General features: G+C 30.6%; 1 protein-coding gene and 1 long non-coding RNA gene across 3 annotated transcripts; one reads left to right on the top strand and one right to left on the bottom strand.

Moving 5' to 3' along the window:
- Positions 1–1,376: 1,376 nt before the first annotated feature.
- LOC148193354 (cellulose synthase-like protein E6) lies at positions 1,377–6,512 on the top strand. Of its 2 annotated transcripts, none has more exons than XM_088099714.1 (8): positions 1,377–1,530; positions 3,837–4,161; positions 4,246–4,386; positions 4,472–4,603; positions 4,759–4,971; positions 5,102–5,323; positions 5,451–5,798; positions 5,879–6,512. In XM_088099714.1, exons 1-8 carry the CDS (start codon positions 1,472–1,474, stop codon positions 6,425–6,427), a joined length of 1,989 nt encoding a protein of 662 aa, XP_087955840.1. In that variant the 5' UTR covers positions 1,377–1,471; the 3' UTR covers positions 6,428–6,512. The 2 variants fall into 2 exon arrangements, with proteins under 2 accessions (XP_087955840.1, XP_087955841.1); XM_088099715.1 differs by having other exon boundaries at positions 1,379–1,733.
- A 7,587-nt stretch (positions 6,513–14,099) lies between these two features.
- Positions 14,100–17,381, bottom strand: LOC148193353 (uncharacterized). The gene is made up of 5 exons (XR_015782044.1): positions 17,234–17,381; positions 17,065–17,131; positions 14,802–14,867; positions 14,513–14,656; positions 14,100–14,358 (listed from the first exon to the last, which is right to left on the bottom strand). It is a non-coding gene; the product is annotated as an uncharacterized LOC148193353 (long non-coding RNA).
- Positions 17,382–22,044: the final 4,663 nt, after the last annotated feature.

Below are 22,044 nucleotides of genomic sequence, written 5' to 3'. Positions count from 1 at the left end.
AAGAGGTCGTCGACCTATTAGAATTTGACATGAAAAAAGTCGATATATGCAGAGAATTTTTTCTAGAGAAAATCGACTAACAAAGAACAAGATCTATAATAACTCAATTTGAAAAATTCAATTTAAAAAAAATCAACAAATAATCAATCTGGACAAACTCAACCTAAAAATCTTAATTTATGAAAACTCAAATAAAAAAACCTAATCAAATAAACATAAAATATAATTACTTTAATAATAACAATTGCAATAATACAACTTAGTTTTTATATTATCTCATTACATAATAATTTAACTATTTTATTATTTGTATATACAAAATGAAAGCAATAATTTAAAAAGAAAAACGTGCGTAACACGGGTCACTCGACTAAATGGTTTTTGAAAAAACATCACAAGTTATAACAAAAAAGTTATTATACACTCAGTACAACCTACAGCCGTATCTACCAATCAGCATAGAAGAGTTGGTATAGAGAATTCTTCCTAGAAGAGTTCGATTAACAAGAGCTAGACTTACAAAAGCTTATTCTAAAAGAAGTAAACCAATAAAAACTCAATCTAGACACATTCAACCTAAAAAAAAATCTTGACATATAAAAACTCAACTAAAAAAACTTAATCAAATAAACATAGAATATAATTACTTTAATAATAACAATTACAATAATACAACATAATTTTTTTTTATAGTATCTCATTGCATAATAATTTAATTATTTTATTATTTGTGTTACTACCGAGGACAGGCGACCGACCGGGGAGGTTTAGACAATACCGAACGGTAGAAGCAAGGCTAATATGTCCGATCGGGTGTCTCAGCCTGATATGTCCGATCGGATCTATTAAGCGTAATATGTCCGGTCGGGCTGATATCTAAAACTGTGGACGGGAGACAACAGTTGAAGGCTCATGAATGTGTAGTTAATGAGGTAACGGTCATTGTCGAGTATTTAAGATGTGCATTAAAAGCCATTAAAAGGCAAATTAATGGTAATATTCCCTGAAATCATATAAATAGCAGTCAAAGGAGAAGATAAACTCTCTGTTCTTTGATAATTATATAGACTTGCAAAAACCCATTCTGATTTGAGCATCGGAGTGTTTGCTGCAGGTCAACCCATTTGTGTGGAGAACAAGTGCGAGGAGAGCGAAGGAAGAAGGACCGATCGGTGAAGGAGGAGTGTTTCCGGACAGAGATAACAGAAGTTTTCCCTGGTCCCATTCAGCACAAACAATGTGTATATACAAAATGAAAGCAATAATTTAAAAAGAAAAACGTGCGTAATACGGTCACTCGACTAAATGGTTTTTTAAAAAATATCACAAATTATAACAAAAAGTTATTATACACTCAGTACAACCGTATCTACCAATCACCATACTCTATCTTCCCTCATAAAGACAGAACAACTTCATCAGGAGAGAGAGAGAGAGAAAAAGAGGATGAGAGAAGAAGGTATCAGAGAAGATGAATCCCCTGTTAGTTTGTTTGAGACAAAGGAAGGAAGATTCCGAGGATTGTACAAGGTATTTGCAACAACAATATTTGGCGCTGTTTGTTTGATCTGGGTTTACAGAATGGTGAACATGGGCAGAATCGAAAGAGGAAGGTGGTGTTGGATGAGTGTTATGGTGTCAGAGTTTGGTTTTGGATTATACTGGATCATCACACAGTCTGTTCGATGGAGAATACTCTACCACACACCTTTCAAACACACCCTCTTAAACAGGTCACCTACTTTTCTTCATCCTCTCTCTCTCTCACTCTCTCCCATGGAACACTTCAAATATCTTCACTAAACATTTTTAGCCTCACTTTTACTAAATATAATCATATTTTACTTTTTCTTTTAAACCTAACAGATACTCACTTTATCTTAACAAATATTGATATATATTTTTTATCATGATGAGAGAAAGAAAATTTTTTATTTATCCTTTATTTCTTGTTTTTATAAATTTATTGTTACTTTTTCCGAACTTAATTATATATTAATATTAATTTTTTTCTTTCATAAAATTCGAAATAGTTATTATAAATCAAATACATTATTTCTATAAAATATTCACAAATGTTAAATAAAATTAATAAAATTACCTTTTTTAGGATTATAATTACTTTTTATTATATTGAAAAAATATAACAATACAATTATATTGAAAAAATAAATTACCCTCCTATGTCATCGTCTGAATGAAAAGATAGATATGGAACCTTTAAACCCTAAATTTGAAAGATTTAAACATTTTTAAAAATCAGTTTTAAGTTCATTTTTCTAATTTAGAATACTAATATAACATATATATATATATATATATATATATATATATTTAAATGAATAGATAAAACCTGAATAAAAGTAGAATTAAACTTTTTTTATTGCATCATTCATCATATTTATTAATTTCTATTTTTTTCTTTTACTTTTCCCATCCCTCATTTTAAAGTTGAGATATATGTGGCGAGAATGCTAGGACAGTATTCATTTTATATATTGGTTTGACTTTTATGATGTAATTAGTATGTGAACTATTTGTAATATAAGTGTATATTTTATTTAAAAAAAGTTAAAATTTTGTGGGGCAACTACCCCCAAAGTCTACTAAGTGGATCTGCGGCGATGATATAATAAAAAAAAAATTGAAAAGTAGATTAAAAAATATATAAAAGAAAACTACCCTTTCAAATTGAGGATGACTGCCAAATCTTGCAAGTTGCAACCACACATTCTGGTGTTATAGTCAATGGAGATTAATTTTTTTCTTTTATCTCTTTCTTTTTTAATTAAGAATAATATCAGATCTTTCTTTTTGTCTAAGAATATATTTCTTTTCTTTCTCTTCATTTTTTCAGAATATCCTTTCAAGAGAGGATACGAACCAGACAGAAGTGCTTCGTTCACAACGTCAAATCTACTATTTTTTTTTCCAATTTAAAATTATTTGGACAAAGAGAATTATAAAATATATTTGACAAAAATAATTTTAAAATATTAAAATAATATTTTTAAATTAAACGTAATTTTAATGTTCATTAAATATAAAATTATCAAAGTTCATTTTAACTAAATCTACTATACTATAACTATAATTATTTTGCATCACCAAAAACACTAATTTCTACTCTTCTTTCGTAGAAAAAGTTTTGAAATGATAGATATTATTTTAAATTTAGTGAAAAACATGATTTCAATTTTCTAAATATATATCTTTTTAATTTATTTACGAAAATGGTGTTTAGTCTTGTGTCTTTTCTTGTTTTGTCTTTTTTAGGTAAGAAAATAACCATTTTAAGACTATTCTGCATCAAATTTAAGAGATAAAGTTTAAGTCTGCACCACAACTTATGTTGATAACTTACTGATTTTATCTGTTATCAATGTTATATATATAATTTCAACTTTTATCATTATTTATTTATGGATTATTACAATAAAATAGTGAAAAAAACCCCACTGTGTAACTTCCAACACAGGTATAGACATCACTGGGATGGTGCCGGACTCAAACAACATCTCCGTCAAATTATAAATATCGTTAAAATAGACTTTAATAATAGTTCTGATGAAGTGGACTTTAAGTCTAAGTCAACCCAGAAAATCAACTTGTAATAAGATGAGGTTATCCACTTATATATTATAAATTTATCTTGTCTCTAGTTGAGGTGAGACTTTTAATACACCTCCCTTACGCCGAGGTATAAACATCATTTTGAACTGTGAAACTAAACATTAATGGGTGGTCCGATAACAGTCCGATAGCGGTTAAAACGACATACTCAACAAACAACAAATAAAGTCCACTTCTTAACATTTTACAATTTTTTTGGACAGATATGATGAGGAGAATTTACCAGCAGTGGACATTTTTGTATGCACGGCTGATCCAAAACTGGAACCTCCATGCATGGTGATGAACACAGTGTTATCAGCAATGGCATACAACTATCCTGCAAATAAATTGAACGTATATCTCTCTGACGATGGAGGCTCTGAGCTAACATTCTACGCTCTCTTAAAGGCCTCCATTTTTTCCAAACATTGGTTACCCTTTTGTAGAAGATTCAATGTTGAGCCTAGGTCCCCAGAAGTCTTCTTTGCTCATCCCCAAAATTCAAGCACTAGCACTGAGTATCAGAAAGCATATTTACATATCAAGGTAACCAAGTTTTTTTTTTTTTATTAAGCATGTTGAATTTACGTATGTATAATTAACGAGATTGTATCTATATATGTATGTCAGAAATTGTACGAGGAAATGAAAAGTGAGATTGAATCAGCAGCAGTAAAGGGAGAGCTTCCAGAGAATGTGAGAAATGAGCACAGGGGATTCTCAGAATGGAACCCAAAATCGACAAAGCAGGATCACCAGTCTATTGTGCAGGTATGAACATTTTTAATTTTCTGAGAAAACATAAAGAACATATTAGTTTTTCTACGTAGTTAATATCTGTTCATGATTATGTTAGATTATAGTGGATGGAAGAGACAGAAATAGTGTAGATGAAGATGGATTTGAACTTCCAACAGTGGTATACATGGCACGAGAGAAACGACCCAACCATCCTCATCACTTCAAAGCTGGTGCTGTTAATGCACTGGTGAGTGATTAAATCACTAACTATATGTTTGATAAAAATGATCAAATATACATTTTTTAAACTTTTTTTGCATTCAGTGTGTATGCTAATTAAACTTGGAATGTCTTAAGCTTATTAACTCTTTATCTAACAATAAAATGCTTACAATTGTGCAGATAAGAGTATCATCCGAAATAAGCAATGCTCCTTTCATCCTCAACTTGGACTGTGACATGTACTCCAATAATGCAGATACAATTCAAGAAATACTATGTTTTTTCCTGGACGAAACAAAAGGACAAGATATAGCATATGTACAATTTCCCCAAAGCTTCAGTAACATCACCAAAAATGACCAGTATGGAAATTCTTATCTTGTAAGCGCTAAGGTGAGTAATAAAATTACTTATAACATTAACTTTACCCAGACTATAGATGTTAACACGGTGTATGTATGATATATAGTCACACAAAAAGATGAACTAACACTATCGAGTCTGATTTTGTAATGCAATAAAGTACGAGTTAGCTGGCATATGCGGATATGGAGCAGCCTTGTTCTGTGGAACAGGATGCTTACATAGAAGAGAAAGTCTTTCAGGATCTCACTTGAAAGATTACAAAGTAAATTGGGAGAAGAAGCCTAAAAGAAACAATAACAGAACAATTGATGAACTGAATGAAGCATCGAAGGCTCTTGCCACTTGCACCTATGAAGAGGGCACCTTATGGGGGAAGGAGGTACGTATATGTTTGCTTTCTAAATTTCTATTTAAAAGCATTCTGTAATGAAAAATAATTTTTTACACCATTTGAACCAGTTCATAATCGGGGATATTTTGATCATTAAAACTTCTGAGTGTTGCAGATGGGATTAGTGTATGGTATTCCTGTAGAAGACGTTGCAACTGGCCTTGTAATCTCGTGTAGGGGTTGGAAATCTATTTATTACAACCCAGAAAAAAAGGCATTTGTGGGCATAGCTCCAACAACCTTGGATGTAGCATGTCTTCAGCATATGAGGTGGTCAGAAGGCCTGTTCCAAGTTTTCTTCTCCAAGTATTGCCCTTTCATTTATGGGCATGGAAAGATACACTTGGGTGTTCAAATGGGATATTGCAATTACCTCTTGTGGGCTCCTATGTCCCTGCCCACTCTTTGTTATGTCATTCTTCTTCCTATCTCCTTGTTTCATGGCATTCCATTGTTCCCAAAGGTTGTCTCGTAGTTGGAATAAATTTTGTTTCTTTCTTTGATTTTGTTGCACTCATTTGCTCTCCTTTCGTGTTTTTGCAGCTTTCAAGCATGTGGGTCATTCCATTTGCGTATGCATTTCTTGCTACCTATGGCTATAGCTTGTGTGAGTATTTGACTTGTGGATCCACGACAAAGGCATGGTGGAATTTGCAGAGAATAAAGTTCATCCACAGAGTCAGCTCTTATCTCTTTGGTTTCATCGATACCATGACAAAGCAACTAGGATTGTCACAGACAAACTTTGTGATCACAGATAAAGTAGTAACTGAGGATGTTCAAACCAGATACGAGCAAGGAATCATTGAGTTTGGAGGCTCCTCAATCATGTTGACCATCTTAGTAACAGTGGCTTTGTTGAACCTTTTTGGTCTGGTCGGAGGAATCGTGAGAATTCTAATGGAATTGGAATTGAGCTGGAGCCAATTGATGATGCAGATTACAGTGAGTTTCTTGGTGGTAATGATCAATTTACCGGTATATGAAGCACTTTTCATTCGTACTGATAAAGGCTGCATATCATCCTCGATTATGCTGAAGTCCATTGTTGTGGCTTCTTTAGCATGTTACCTTGGAGCTTTCATTTGCTAGTGTAGCCAAGAGTGCAATGTAATATGTTTTAATTGAGTTTATACTCTTTAATATTTTTAATTGAGAGATATAATTTGTTTTGTTATTTTATTTATTTATATTTATTTATCTTGTTATTTAACAAAATAATATCGGTTAAACCCTCTCAGAAGTCTCAATGTACGTGGATTTTTTTTAGTTAGATCCATGTCTTATCAGTTTTGCTAAATTAGTCCTAAAAAATAAAAATTTGAGTTAATTTCATTAAATTGAGGAGGTAAATTTTTTATAAACTTGGAGGCCTATTTTACAAAGTGACATTCATATTTTTACGTGGAATCTGTCAACTTTTAACATTTTCTTGTATTATCGTTATTTGACCGGTATTTAAAATATTATTTTTAAATTCTATTTATCTTATTTTAATAATATTTTTGTCTCTACCACAAAGTTAAGTTAGAAACCAAACTTGTAAGCCCAACTAAGTTCAATCTTAACCAACTTTGACATTCTCGGACCACCATGACTCCTCTCCATAGTCAAGCAAGGAACCAAACCACTGCCATCAAGTCTGAGTCTGAACCAGTGTTTGCCATTGCAGGCAACTTTAAAGTTGGAAACCACCACAAACAATCCAAAATCCCAAATGAAAACGCAACCAGATCAAGAAACAAGATTTCCCAGACCAGAATTCGAACCCCTTGAGAAACAATATCAGAGCTCCTAAAAAGAATTTCCAAGCCAAAAATCCTGAGTTTAATATAACAAAAAACACCTAAATTCCCAATTCGCAATTTTTGAAACCCTAAACTCCAAAAATTTCATTTGGTTTGGGGCCTCCTTAGTTTGGATATAGGGGGGTTGATGCACTCCTTGCACTTGCTTATTTTGTAGTTCTCTGTGGTGCCTTTTCTTGGGGGAGTTGATTCGTCATCCTCAGCTTCAAAGTGATGTCCGAAGGTTTTGGGATTCGGCTACTTGGCGTGCTTATGTGTCAGGTTTTGTGAGTTTGATGGTAGATTGCACACCTAACTGGGTGCTGGAAGTAGATGTGCATGTGTTGAAGAAACCAAGCAATAGGTGATTGAACGAGGAGGAGCTTGCACGTGCTCTGTGTTCCTCCACTTGGAGGCGAGATTCGTGATGTCCAAGAACTATTTCTAGAGGTGCTTCTTCACGATCATCATACCTTAACTTCAGGTTTGTAATCTTAATTTTAATCCCAATTAAAATTTTAATCAAACTTAATTCCATTTCAGTATCAAATGGCACGTTTAAAGACATGTGAATTAAGAGAGGATCTATTTGTGAAATACCCACGTAAATACAAACTTTCGAATGGGTTTAACCAAATAATATCATATTTCGTTATTTTACATTAATATCAATATTAATCATTATCTCACGTTTTTTTACTGAATTCATGATTCCATATTACCACAATAACATGAATTTATCAGACATTTCCATTCCAACAAGATATATTGCACAATAATTTAACAGTACATAATCTGTTCAATAGGATTTAAGTTAAAAACTTGTCGAGTATACTTTCAGGAAAGAAAAGTGCGTCACAGTGGACAACTTAAGTACCAAGTCTTTCCTTAAAGGGTTCCTGAACTAGTTTTTAACAAATTTCTTATTTACAGATTCAAAACCGCAGTATATAATATTAACACCGAAATTCAACATAGATAAATATACAGTAAGCATTAACAGTATTCACACAGAATTTCAAGACATGAATAGTAATAAAACAATACTAAATCATAATATAAAAGCATAGAAAGATTAGCTCCCCTACCTCTGAATTTTTTTCCCCGAAAACCCTCCAAAGGTTCCACTCTTCTTGCAGCTAAAAATTTCTTCCTAACTCTTTCTTCTCTATTTCTCAAGGTTTCTCACTTGATTCTTCCTCTCTTTGTGCAAAATAGTCTCCCTCCTTATGGCTATTTATAATCCAAATTTTTTACTATTCATCAATTTTTTTAATATTATTTTATTATATTAATTTTTTAATCACCACTTACATAATGTATTCATAATGAATTCTTTAATAATGACTTCAAATCTGAATGTTTTCTCCATTATCAATATTTTAAATTTAATTTTACTTTTTCGTTTTTTTTACAAAAAGGTATAAAAGAGTGTAGGTTATTTTATTGAAGGAAAAGTTGAGAGAGAGGAACACAGGAATATAAAATTGCATTAATATTTTATTGAGGAGTGCTATTGCTTTTATAAAGCAAATAACTGAACGTAAATGCAGGTAAATGCTGACATCTATAACCACTAACAAATTAGTGCTCTTAGTGCCTAGAAAATAACAAATAAATCCTACCAGTCAACATGACTTTTATTTTCCTAAAAAATAGCATAACATATTATTTTAATTTCTAAATTTCCAATAGTCATCAATCAACACTCCTCCTTGACTTTGGAACTGCAAACTCCAAGCTTTTGTCTCAAGAACTCAAATCTAGATTTTGGAAGTACCTTGGTTAGGATATCATCCACTTGATTTTCTGTTTTGCAGTAAACTAGTTTCACTTGTCCTTCTCTTTGAACTTCTCTTAAAAAGAAAAGCTTTATCTTAAAATGTTTTGTTTTGCCATGAAAAACTGGATTATTTGCAATTGAAATTACAGCTTGATTATCCACAAAAATCTTTGTGCTATCTCCTTGTTCTATATGTAAATCAGCCATGATCTTTCTTATCCAAACAGTTTGATTGACAGCAACTGTAGCAGCAACATACTCTGCTTCTGCTATTGATTGGGCTATAATTTCTTGCTTTTTGGAACTCCGTGAAAAAACTCCAGAACCAAGAGAAAAACAGTAACCAGAAGTGCTTCTCATATCATCAACACATCCTGCCCAATCACTATCTGAATATCCATGAAAACTTAAGCTTTCAACTTTGTTGAACCATATACCATAATCAATTGTGCCTTTAACATATCTAAGAATTATTTTTGCTGCTTGAAAATGAATTTCACTAGCACAATACATGTACCTTGATAACAAACTCACTGAATGCATGATATCTGGTCGGGTGGCACTTAAATACATCAAGCATCCTATTAAGGATCTAAACAGATTTTCATCAACTTTTTCAGCACCATCTTCTCTGCAAAACTTTTCTTTTTGGTTCATTGGAGTTGCAGCTGACTTACATCCTTCCATGTTGAACTTCATAAGGACTTCCTTTGCATACTTTTCTTGGCACACAAATATTTCATTTTTCTTTTGCTGCACTTGCATACCAAGAAAAAATGTCATCTTTCCAAGGTCTGTCATTTCAAAGATTTTTTCCATTTCTTCTTTAAACTTGTCAATTATCTCCTTACAATTTCCTGTAACAAATAAGTCATCAACATACAGAGATATCATAAGTACATCTTCCTTCACCTTTTTAATATATAAGGTGTACTCACTTAGACTTTTCACAAAACCTAAGCTCATTAAATGTGCATCAATTATGCTATACCAAGACCTTGGTGCTTGTTTCAAACCATATAATGCCTTTTTCAGTAGATAAACCTTGTCTTCTTGTCCTTGAAGAGCAAAACCTTTTGGCTGTTCCACAAAAATTTCTTCCTCCAAATATCCATTCAAAAATGCTGATTTTACATCCAATTGATGTATAAGTCAACCTTTTTGTGCAACTAGTGCTAGCAACAACCTTATTGTGTCTAGCCTGGCAACTGGGGCAAATGTTTCAGAGAAATCCACCCCAAACATCTGAGCATATCCCTTGACAACAAGTCTTGCCTTGTATTTGTTCACAGAACCATCAAGATTGAACTTGGTTCTATAAACCCACTTTACTCCAATGGCCTTTTTATGACTAGGTCTATCCACCAACTCCCACGTATGATTTTTTTCAATCATTTTAAGCTCCTCTTCCATAGCATTTATCCACCTCTTGTCAATCGCAGCCTCTTCATATCCACTAGGTTCCATGGCCGCAACATTACACCTTTGATAGATGTCAGAAAGCAATCTTGTTCCTTTGACAGGTTCATCATCCACATCTTCATTCTCCTCCTGCAATCTAAGCTCATTGTTGCCTTTCCAGTTCAAACAATCAAATTGTTCAAGGAATTTGTTGTCTTTCCAGCTCCAACAATCAAACTCCAAGAATTTCACATCCCTGCTAACAATGACTTTGTTATGTGGAAGATAGATCCTGTAGCATAACATATTATTTTAATTTCTAAATTTCCAATAGTCATCCATCAACAAAGAGTTTGAACCTAACAACAAAATTTTCTACCAATTAACCTACCAAAATTTCTTATTAATCTTTCCACATTTTATAAACTTATTATATTTTCCATTCACAAATAAATTTATTACTTCTAGTAATAAAATTGTTACTATTAAGGTAAATATTTTTCATGGGTCTTACACGTTCTCGTCGTCCAAGAGACATTCTCTTCCTTTCTCTCCTCTATTTCTAGGTTGCCATAGCAGGAAACCTTTCTTCTTTATTTTTTCTTGTTCTAGTTCTGTTCTTAGGGCTCCAAATTGGGGTTCTAGTTTTGAGATTCTGATATCGCAAGGTTGGGTTTTCTTTCTTGAATTGAGTTTCTGTTTTGTTTTCTCTGTATATTAGTGACGCAAGCTTAAAGTTCCATAAATATACATGCTTATAAGTTTGCATGAAACTTGGTTTAATCATTTTCGAAGTCTCTTTCTATATAGATTTGTATTAAATTGGTCTTTCAGTTAATTTTTAACTCAATTAGGTCTTTGTTTGTGCAAAATTGATTCAATTCAACCCTTATCATTAATTTAATGAACGACATCTAAGTTTTAAGTCATGACATACTAAGTTTAACGGCACTCTAAAAGTTGAACATTTGCATTGTTTACAAATTTTGATACATATTGGAAGTGTCCTATTCTAAACTAATTTCACTCTTTTTTTTCTTCATCTAAACCACGAGACTTCAAATAATTAAAAAGTCCAATATTCAATCATTGAAAATTTTTATATTGATGCACAAAAAAAGAATGGCAGAACAAAATTAATTTTAATCAAGTCAATACACAACAAATCAAATAATTCATAATCAATAATATATATAATATTACTCAAATAAACAATTTCAAATTTTAAAAAGTTAATATATAAAACAACAAATTTTTAATAATATTTAATATTATATTATATTATTAAAATAAACAATTTCAAAATTTTAAAAAATAATACTGTATTACCATAAAATCCTAAACCCATCCATACATTCATCCATACATTCAACAAAATATAAAAAGAGGTTACCAAAACCCTAAAAAAGTTGTGTACAAAAGTTTAAAAAAAAAAAAAAACTTTTCTACAGTGGGAATTAATGGCGAAGAAAAGAGGAACGAGAACAACCTCTGTTGGAAAAACCAAGCTTAGCGGAAACGACATACTAGCAAACAAAAGTGAAAGACCAGAATAGAAGACTAGTGGAATCTTTTTCTTCGAAACACTTGCGGGCGGATATGCTTTCATTTCATCCTCTGCCAAACGGAAACACACCTGAATCGCATGAGACTCTTGACAGGAAGCCATGACAGAATTTCTGCTGTCAGCTCGTCAAGAAGTATTTCTAACAGAAGGAATGTGATATCAATAGAGTTTATTTAGAATCTTTTAAATATTTTTATTGTGCTATAACTTAAAATAAACTAATAATATATAAAAAATAATAAAAATAATTATAACAAATTAAGTTAATAATTATAAAAACTACAAATATAAAAAAAATTATAACAACTTCATATAAAATATTTTAAAATAATAACTATTTATAAAAAATCAGTAATAATTATATTTTTTTAATATTGTATTTTTTAAAAATTAATCAATAATTATATTATAAAAAATAAAAAATAAATAAAAATTGTGTAAATTAAAAAAATATCCTTGTGAATAGGTATAAACGAAATGTATGCAATTACAAATAGTTTTTTAACTTTTAAAATAATTCAGAAACAACAAATTCACATTTGTATGAACTTAATTTTGGGGAAATTTTTTTTCTAATTAAATATAAATAAATTTTGCATAAAATATGAAAATTAATAATTTATTCAGTACACCTATTTTTATTTCAGCATAATAAATAGAAAAACTTCACTCTTATAGTACAAACTTAATTCTGCTAATTTTATTAATAATTAATTATTGAGTTTCATCTTTAATGATTTTCATGCGTTTTTTTTTCTTAAATAAAAATTAATGTTATTATGCAATTAATTTTTAAAATATTTTTTATTTCTTTATTCTTTGTTTTTAATGTAAAGAGAAAATTTTGGGCTCAATAATTTTAGAAAGAAAAAAATTATCAGATTAATAATTTTTTTTAAACTTTTGTACACAACTTTTTTAGGGTTTTGGTAACCTCTTTTTATATTTTGTTGAATGTATGGATGGGTTTAGGATTTTATGGTAATATAGTATTATTTTTTTAAATTTTGAAATTGTTTATTTTAATAATATAATATAATATTAAATATTATTAAAAATTTGTTGTTTTATATATTAACTTTTTAAAATTTGAAATTGTTTATTTGAGTAATATTATATTATATTATATATTATTGATTATGAATTATTTGATTTGTTGTGTATTGACTTGATTAAAATTAATTTTGTTCTGCCACTCTTTTTTGTGCATCAATAGAAAAATCACAAAATTTGTGTTTCTAGATTAAAAACTAATTTAGTAATCAAATATATAAAACCCAATTTAGCAATCAATTATGTTTGTACTAAGGTCTCTTTTCGAGTCGACCGTCCGAGGCAATCATCAGGTCAATCATTCTGACCGACTACATGTCTAGACCGAACAACTATTCTTAGGCCAACACCAGGCCGACTACCCCGGCCGAACTACAAAAAAAAGCTTATTTAGAGGGGGTTTTATTTTCAATTTGCGGGGGTTTTTACCCTCCGCTAGATAAATTCCGGAGGTTTTTCAAACCCCCGCAGTTTGAGTCACCACAAATTATCTGCGGGGTTTTTTTTGCCCCCTGGTATCATATTCAATTTGCGGGGGTTTTTCTGCGGAGGGTAAAAACCTCCTCTATATATTCAATTTGCGAGGGTTTTTCGGCGGAGGGTAAAAACCTCCTCTATTACTGACTATTATTTTGAGGGGGGTTTTTAACCTCCTTTATATTTTTGTCACCTTTTTGTTTAATGATTATTAAAATATATAATATCGTTTTTTGTTTGATGATTATTAAAATATATAATAACTATCTATTTCCATTAATTTTTTTTTTCAATTTCAAAATTAAATAAATTTAATTTTTTTCTAAAATTATTAAATACCAAACAAATATGATTCATGTGATTAAAAAAAGATTGGAAACAGGTCTTTATCCATTGGGAATTGCTGCACTAAAGTCTAGATTCATGAATATTGAGATTCATGAATATTGCTTATATTGTCCTCATAAGATTCCACTAACCATACATTTACTCTACATAAATGAAATTATTTCTGAAATGTATATAAAGCATATGTCCTGCTGAGTGCATTTTTTGCTCTAGTAATTCATCAAAACTAAATCTTGAACTGATAGATTCATTTCATTCAGATAATCAGAAAGTTCGTAAGAAAGCAGAAACCCTTTGTGAAGGAGAAAAATATTTCTTCTATTCTTAAGCATTCAATAAAATTATTCATCCTTTGCATGTCTCTACTAATTTCATTTCATACCAAGCCAAGTATTTCCAATTTATTTAAGGATCATGTTCAGACAGGTAAGCCTTGTAAGTCATTAATAATTCCTGAAGAAAATTAATAAAAAAAAAGGAAGTAGAAAGATGCCTCATTCTTGGCAGTTATATCTCTTCCACTCCCTTGGACAGACCTCAAAGCAATTTCCAGATAGTCAGGGGGTGTTATTTTTCTGTTATCTTCTACTAGGTCCAAATAAAAGTCCTGCGAGCAAGAGGAAAGAGAAATAAGGTAAAGACTGAAACTAGATAACAAAAGTAGGCTAAAATGACATAAGGACACACGGTCAGAAATTAAGAATTTCAAGTTTCCCAAAATATGAGGTGAAACAATGACAAAAGGTTTGTAAGCAACTCACTCTAAGAAGCCAGACAAAAATAGGGGAAAATTGACCCAGTTCAGACACCGAACTCCTCCCTCCAGATGCTCTAACACGAATGTGCTTTGTCATCTGAGTGACAAGAGAAAGTCCATCAAGAGCAGCCTCATCGATACCACCCATCTACAAAAGAGAAAATAGGGAATGAATTTGTATCTTCATGAGTGGATCAACAAACTGGTCACTAAATTATCAAAATCAAAAAGTATGCAGAAGTAAAAGCACACTCAATTATACGTAAATATAAGATTTTATAAGATAACCCAACCTGGTTATAAATAAACATGCTAGACAAAAGGACAGCCAATGAGAAGATCTGGGTGCTATATGTTCCCTGTACATTAAGAAAAACAGAGAAAAAGAAGGAAAGAACATCACAACGGATGGAAATGGCTACCTACGTATACACACATAAAAATGAATCATATTTGTTTCAGTGGTGTCCTAGTCATAAATTTCAGAAAGCTCTCTGGCAATGCCTAATAAATTATATCTACCCTACGCCTAATAATCTATGCCATCCAGCCAAATACATCACACATATAAATGAGTTCGGATCTTATTACCTTTCCAAATGAGAGAACAAGCTAATGAAGATCTTATTATCTTCATTTCTAGAAATATCTTGTCTTTGCCTCTCACCATGAAGATTCCAAATAACATAATTTATGGGAAATTGTTTTAAAATCAAGTGCTCCTCAACTATGCCTCTAGCTTGCCATTTCTCAAAAGCAAAATCTAAGAATTTTTGCAAACCAATTGAGTATTCAACTGTATTTCAGGGCTTAGTTATCCAAGATTTATCCATTCAAAAATATTCCTAAACAAAATAAAATACACTAACACATGAAAAAGAATACAATATTCATGGAAAATACAAATAAATAATGAATTAGAAAAAATGAAATACTTGTTTCTACTAACCAATACAGCAAAATTTACTGGTATAAACAGCAAGGAAATAATGCTGAAACAGCCAGCAACATTACAGAAAACAGCAAGCAATCACTACTAAAAACAGCAAACAGTAATGACAGAAAGTGCAGAATGTGCAGAATTCTGATACAGCAACTGCACAAAATCTAACCAGCAACAGCAGAATAAAATTCTGGACAGTAGCAATATTTTAATCAAATGCATTATCTAGTAATACCTATGAATGGTTCAGTAAAATAGAGTAACCAATATGACCATACAGACCATCAGCCAATTCTTCCCATGAATCCTCACTATTCATACTACTTTAATTGTCCATTTACAAGATATTAAAAAACAGACAAGACAATCACAATCACATTATATCATAAACGTACCCAAACAATAGTTTAACCAAGAATCACAAGATGATAAGGTTAATAAAATTTATCCACACAATTATACACAACGTATCATGTAGTCTTTCACATTATTCACACACAAACTCATTAAACCGAATGTTCATCAGGGTATAACAATTCATTCACTCATTCAACCAAGTCATTTCAATTCAACCAAATTAATAAGAATACCATTTCACAATTTCTTTAACAATCACAAATGGCATTTCAAAGAGATTTACCTCCCCATAATCATTGTTCTACAGCAGATTAAATAAATAATCCAAACCATAAAATTACCCATCATTTTATTAACACCTAAGACAACCTACTAATACCCAACTCTTTTCATATTTCAATGAAACCTGAAACAACCACAACCTTCATCCAAAGGTACACAAATTTCCAGATTATAACAAGACCATTCAACTTCAATATGCATTAATTCAAAAAGAATTCATACAACCCAATTTAACCCTTTAAACATCCCCAAACATACACCTATTATTCCAGCTCATAATTATATCCAATATGAATATCAAGTTCTTAATTTACAATTAGAAATTAAAACACATGATATACCCATTTCCACCCACCAACTATCATATTCACTTTTCTACTTAACAGAGATAATACTCATTTAAGATTTTCATTTAGCAAAAAAAATTACAAATTAATAGAAATTATACATTATCACATTTCGAACAACCAATTCAAACCAAGATAGCTCCTGATACCAATAACACATATATCTATAATTTTTGGAACAACCAACATATCGAAACGGTTCCAAAGAATCAAACCACGAACACCAATTGTTTTCAAACGTTTACATGCAACTTATTAAAACAAGAAAGACAAGATCCCCATACCTTTTCCGAATTCTTACCACCTCCAAAATCCTACTTTTGCTTACCATCTTTGTTTCCCAATTTAAAACCACAACAAATATGGATATATCTTGATGCACTTTTGAAGTATTAAAACACATACACCACTCAATAAAATGCATAAACTTGATGAATTAGACACTTTCCAGTTAATATTCATTTGACCCTACAAAAACTGAAAGAAAACCAAATGTCGAACTCAAGTTACTCGTTGATGAAAAACATGATTGAAACTGGGAAGAAGATAACCCACTAAAGTGACGCAGAATGAACTCAATAAAACGCTGCACCAAATAAAAGCACAAAGAGTTGTAGAACGATGTACCTCCGTGACGTTATGAGCTCCGCTGTCTGTCGGTCCGCAGAACCCCCGTTGCAGGTTCGTCCACCGACTACGAATATGAAAGGAAAAGGAACCACGGCAATCCAAAGGAGAAATGAAAGAAATGAATGACAACAGGAAATAGAAGAAGGAAGAAAGGAAGATTGCGTACCTGCGAGGGAGAAATCAGATGGAATGATTTTGCGGATGGAATTAAGGGGGGAACTGATTTTAGGGTTCAGTGGAAGGGAGAAATTGAATCAGAAATTAGACGAAAATATTGGGTTTAGGTAGATGGGTTTAAGATATGAAGGGAATAAAATTTTAGGATTGTTAAAAGAAAACTTAAAGTAAAATTTTTAGAGGGAAAAATGTAAAAGAATTAGTAAATGAAGAAAAAAGTTATATTATTATTTGAGGAGGTTATAAACCTCTCTTAAAAGGAATTAAAACTCCCACAAACATTGTCAGTTAAATAATTTAAATTAAACATCTTAAGTTGTGTTAATTTGAGGGGGTTTTTTATACCCTCTCCAAAATAACCCCCTCTAAACAAGATTTTTTTTGTAGTACTACCCCGGCCGACCATCCATACTGACTGACCATTCCGGCCGAACAGACCATATGATTAGATTACAAACGATAATAGCTCATTAAAGCCCCTAATAGAGATTAAGGAGTGATTGGGCCGCCATTAGGCCGACAAAAAATAAAAACTCATTACAACCAGTATAAATAAGAGTTTCAGATGATTTATGGGAGGTGGCATAAGATGCACTATACTAAAAAATCTGAATTTTTTAGTTACAATTTAATGACTGTACATATTATATAAAAGTCAGTTTAGTGACTATATTATATAGAAAATAATTTAATGACTAAATATATAAAGATCAAAATATCTTCACTATATTCATCTTTAAATAATGAGATTTTGTTTTTAAATATGTTCCACCTCCTTGTTTGTTTACAAAATCTTTCATATTTTATATTTATTTGTAAATTTAATTTAATGTTAAAAGAAATTATAAATAACTAAAATTTATTTTTACTATAATTTAAATTATTGATTACAATATTTAACCATAAATTCATCAATTTTCTTTATACTGTGTTTAATTTTCTCACATTAAATTACTTTTGTAAAAATAATAATATTTAACTTATTTCAATTTTTACCCATTTAATAACATTAAATAAATTTGCATTATTTGCAAATTTTTATAGTGGAAGGGTCCTATTAAACTAATTTCATCCTATTTTACTTCAAATAATTAAAAAGTCTAATATTTCATCATTGAAAATTTTTCTATCGATACACGAAAAAAAAAAAACACAGAACAAAATTAATCAATACACAACAAATCAATAATCATCGATAATAATAATATATATAAATCACAAACACACAACAAATTTTTAATATAATATTATATTACTCAAATAAACAATTTCAAATTTAAAAAAAATAATATATACAAATCTCAATCTAAAAAATAATACTATATTACCGTAAAAACAGAGTTTACCAAAACCCTAAATCCAATAAACACACAATAATAAATGAATGTTCTGCAAGTCAACAAGTTATTCATTCAAGGAGAAGAGACAAAGACATAGTCACTACTTCAAACATAACACAATACAATGGAAGAAGAACGAAAAGTTACTATTGATAGAAAAACGTGAAATGAAAATTGAGTAAAAACCAAATCAAAACAAAAGATTATAAATGAAAGAATCTAAGAATGTTAAAAAGATCAAAGTTTTGTGTACAAAAGTTAAAAAAGAAAAAATTAACTTGGTGACCTTCCTAATGATTGACAAGAAAAGAGGGACGAGAACAACCGTTAGTGAAAAAAACAAACTTAGCGACCGAAGATGAGAAAAATTGAACCGAAGAATACTAGGATAATCTTCTTTTGCCACACGGTTGCTGGGACGGTCTGCTTTCTTTATGGCAGCAGCATGTGCCACACGGAAACATTCGCGGGCGCTGCTTCCTTCCTGGAGACAGCATAACGTCTTTCGTTGGAAAAATTCGAAATAGCAATAAGCAAATGATTTTCTACCCTGTAGCGTAAGTTTTGACTCTTTTCCTTAACTCCATTTGTAAGAGAATGGATCTTTTATGGTGCAATTTTACAAAGTAAGGATCGATGATGAGGGAATTCCATGACTTGGAAACGCACTTGAATCACAAAACACTCTTCACAGGAAACCGACATAATTTCTATTATGAGGTCACGGAAAAATATTTCTGTGGTGAGCTCATCATGAGAATATTTCAGTCATGTCTTCTTTCCAAAACCCTTAGCGGTGATGTCACTACAGTTTACTTCGAAACTTTTAAATAAAAGTTATTTGACATTGACAACTTTCATAAAAAAATACAATAATCATATCAAAATTAACTTTAATACCGTTTGTTTTCGATTTTGTTCACTTTGTTTAACGTGAGATTATCCAGAAACCTAGGCAACCATCATCATCCCTCTCCATTACCAAAGACTCATAGATAATTATAAAATGATATTTCTTTTATATATATATATATATATTATTTACTATTTCTATTTTTCTTATTTCTATTTTTTTTATTATCTATATTAATTCTAATTAATTGAAGAAATAATTTGAAAATAAAACAATAAATACAAAAATAAGTAATAACTCCAATAGAGACCGATATAATTCAATTTCACATTTTGTTCATTTGGATTTGATTGTTTCATAGCTTTATAATTCAAATTAGGTTTCTCATATACATAACTACTACAAATGAGAATATCTCTTTAACCATTTTTTCAAGACACAACAACCATGACATCACCTCTAATTGCGTTACCATCGTCACCATCTTTGAAACCTACCGAAAAACCACACCTAAATCGTGCCACCATTATCACCATCTTTATTCATGCAAAAACTGCAAAAAAAACCACACCCAAATCATGTCACCATCGTCATCATCTTTGTTTACGCAAGTAGAAAAACCACGTCCAAATTGCACCACCATTATTACCATATTTATTCACGCAAAACCTAGACCGTAATCGAGTCTCCCCACGCATATAACCACCTAGAAATCCCAAGAAATAAAACTACAAAAAGAAGAAAATATAAATATGTAATTCTTCTGAAACCCTAGGACCCGGGTGCTAAGTGGTAGCTAAGTACAACAACAACTATGAAGTGCAAGTGAAACCCTAATCCCCAAAGACCCACCAACTTTTATCGTAAGTGGTAGCTAAGTACTTGCGACAACTATGAAAGCCAAATTGCAACCCTATTTCCCTATGGCAGATTGAAAAGATGAGATAATGTGACAGAACAAGCTATTTAAACACTAACAATATATACCGTGTGTCGATAATTATTTAGACAACATCATTAAAAATAATTTAATTGAACAAAAATTAAGATCGCATTAACCCTAAAAAAAATAAATCTCACAGTAAACAAAGTTAACAGAAAAAAAAAGCATTAAGCCGAAGAAAAAATAAATAATAGTGAGAAGTAATATCAAAATGATAGCAAATTTTTTTTTCTTTGGTGTCTCATGGCAATGATTGAGCTACCCGACCATTTCACCAATTCGCACACACCATTCTTTGTCCTCACTATATATAACAATCAGTCAACACAGCTTTTCATTGTCACTAACTTGATCACTTTCTTTGTCTTCACATTGAACTACGCAACCACCATTTCCTTTCTCTTTAGATCTCATTCCTGGAATCTCTCTTTCTTCTTTCTGTTTTCTTAATCTCTTTCCTACCACATTTTACCATAATTGTATACAAAGTCATTCAGATCAATGGTTAGGTGTAAAGAGCTAACCCAGTTAAGTGTCAGAACAAAGTCTAAAATAAATTAATAACACATTTTACAATCATTTTTATTATAATCTGTTTGGAATGTGATATATATATATATATATATATATATATATATATATATATATATATATATATATAGATATATATATTTTGTTATGCTTTAAACATTTTCACCTTCAAAAGCAAATTAAACTATATACAGTACTAATTATACATTCATCTGGCTAAACATAAATATATCATTTAAATCAATCTTAAAACCTCACAAACATTTTTACTTAATAAATTTTAAAATTAATACATAGTAATTAATAATTTTCAATATAATTTTTTTACACTTGTAATGAAGGTCTTTACTTCATATATAAATAAAAAATATCTATTTTTTGTATTTTAATTTGAGTTTGACATAATTTATGAAAGAGAATTTAAGAAAAGAAAGGGAGTAGGAAAAGAAATAAGAACTCTTAAGCAAGATATGAGGAGAATGAGGTGAATACTAGAAGGTAGAGATTACTTTATGCAACATTAATTCATGTCCAAATAAATTTTGACTCAAGATTTAAAAAAACTATATAATCTATGTTCATAGAAGAATTTACTATAAATCAGAAATTATAATTAGAGGTTTATCTCTTAACAAACTTTCACTTAACTATATTATTACAACGGTCATATGAAATATATCTATAATGATGAGGAAGACAATATTTCTCGAAACAAAATTGAATAAACATAGTCTCAGAAGACTATATCTTACCAGACTGTTCAAGGCCCATTAGATCATTTAGATGTCTTATTTTATTTAATCAAATTCATCACATTACACATGTAAGCATGTATCTATGTCAACTTATATCACTTACCAAAGATTTATATCAGTACATCTTCTAAGGACTAAAGTGAACATATCAGTAAATGTCGTACAAGCATATGTAACGAGTTGGTTCACATCATTATTAAATAACCCATTTAACATTTTATCATTTTTACTAAATTTCATTCTTTTCTTAATTATAAATTCATATATAAAAAACCATTCCAAAATGACATTGGTTGTTATTGGATCAGTTACCTACTATTCCAAAATGACATGTGATGTTAATGGATCAGTTCCCTGTCTACATATCAGAGGCAATTT

Source organism: Vigna umbellata, chromosome 9 (assembly GCF_029865625.1).
Source record: "Vigna umbellata cultivar VRB3 chromosome 9, Vumbellata_1.0, whole genome shotgun sequence".
Lineage (NCBI taxonomy): Eukaryota > Viridiplantae > Streptophyta > Magnoliopsida > Fabales > Fabaceae > Vigna > Vigna umbellata.
This window is presented reverse-complemented; position numbering and strand designations above follow the sequence as displayed.

What these genes read in the sequence shown, in the direction of transcription:
- LOC148193354 (XM_088099715.1), top strand. Translation starts at nt 1,447, where the DNA reads ATGAGAGAAGAAGGTATCAGAGAAGATGAATCCCCTGTTAGTTTGTTT. An exon ending in AAACACACCCTCTTAAACAG is followed by an intron (nt 1,734 to 3,836) that starts GTCACCTACTTT and finishes TTTTTTGGACAG; the next exon opens with ATATGATGAGGAGAATTTAC. An exon ending in GCATTCCATTGTTCCCAAAG is followed by an intron (nt 5,799 to 5,878) that starts GTTGTCTCGTAG and finishes GTGTTTTTGCAG; the next exon opens with CTTTCAAGCATGTGGGTCAT.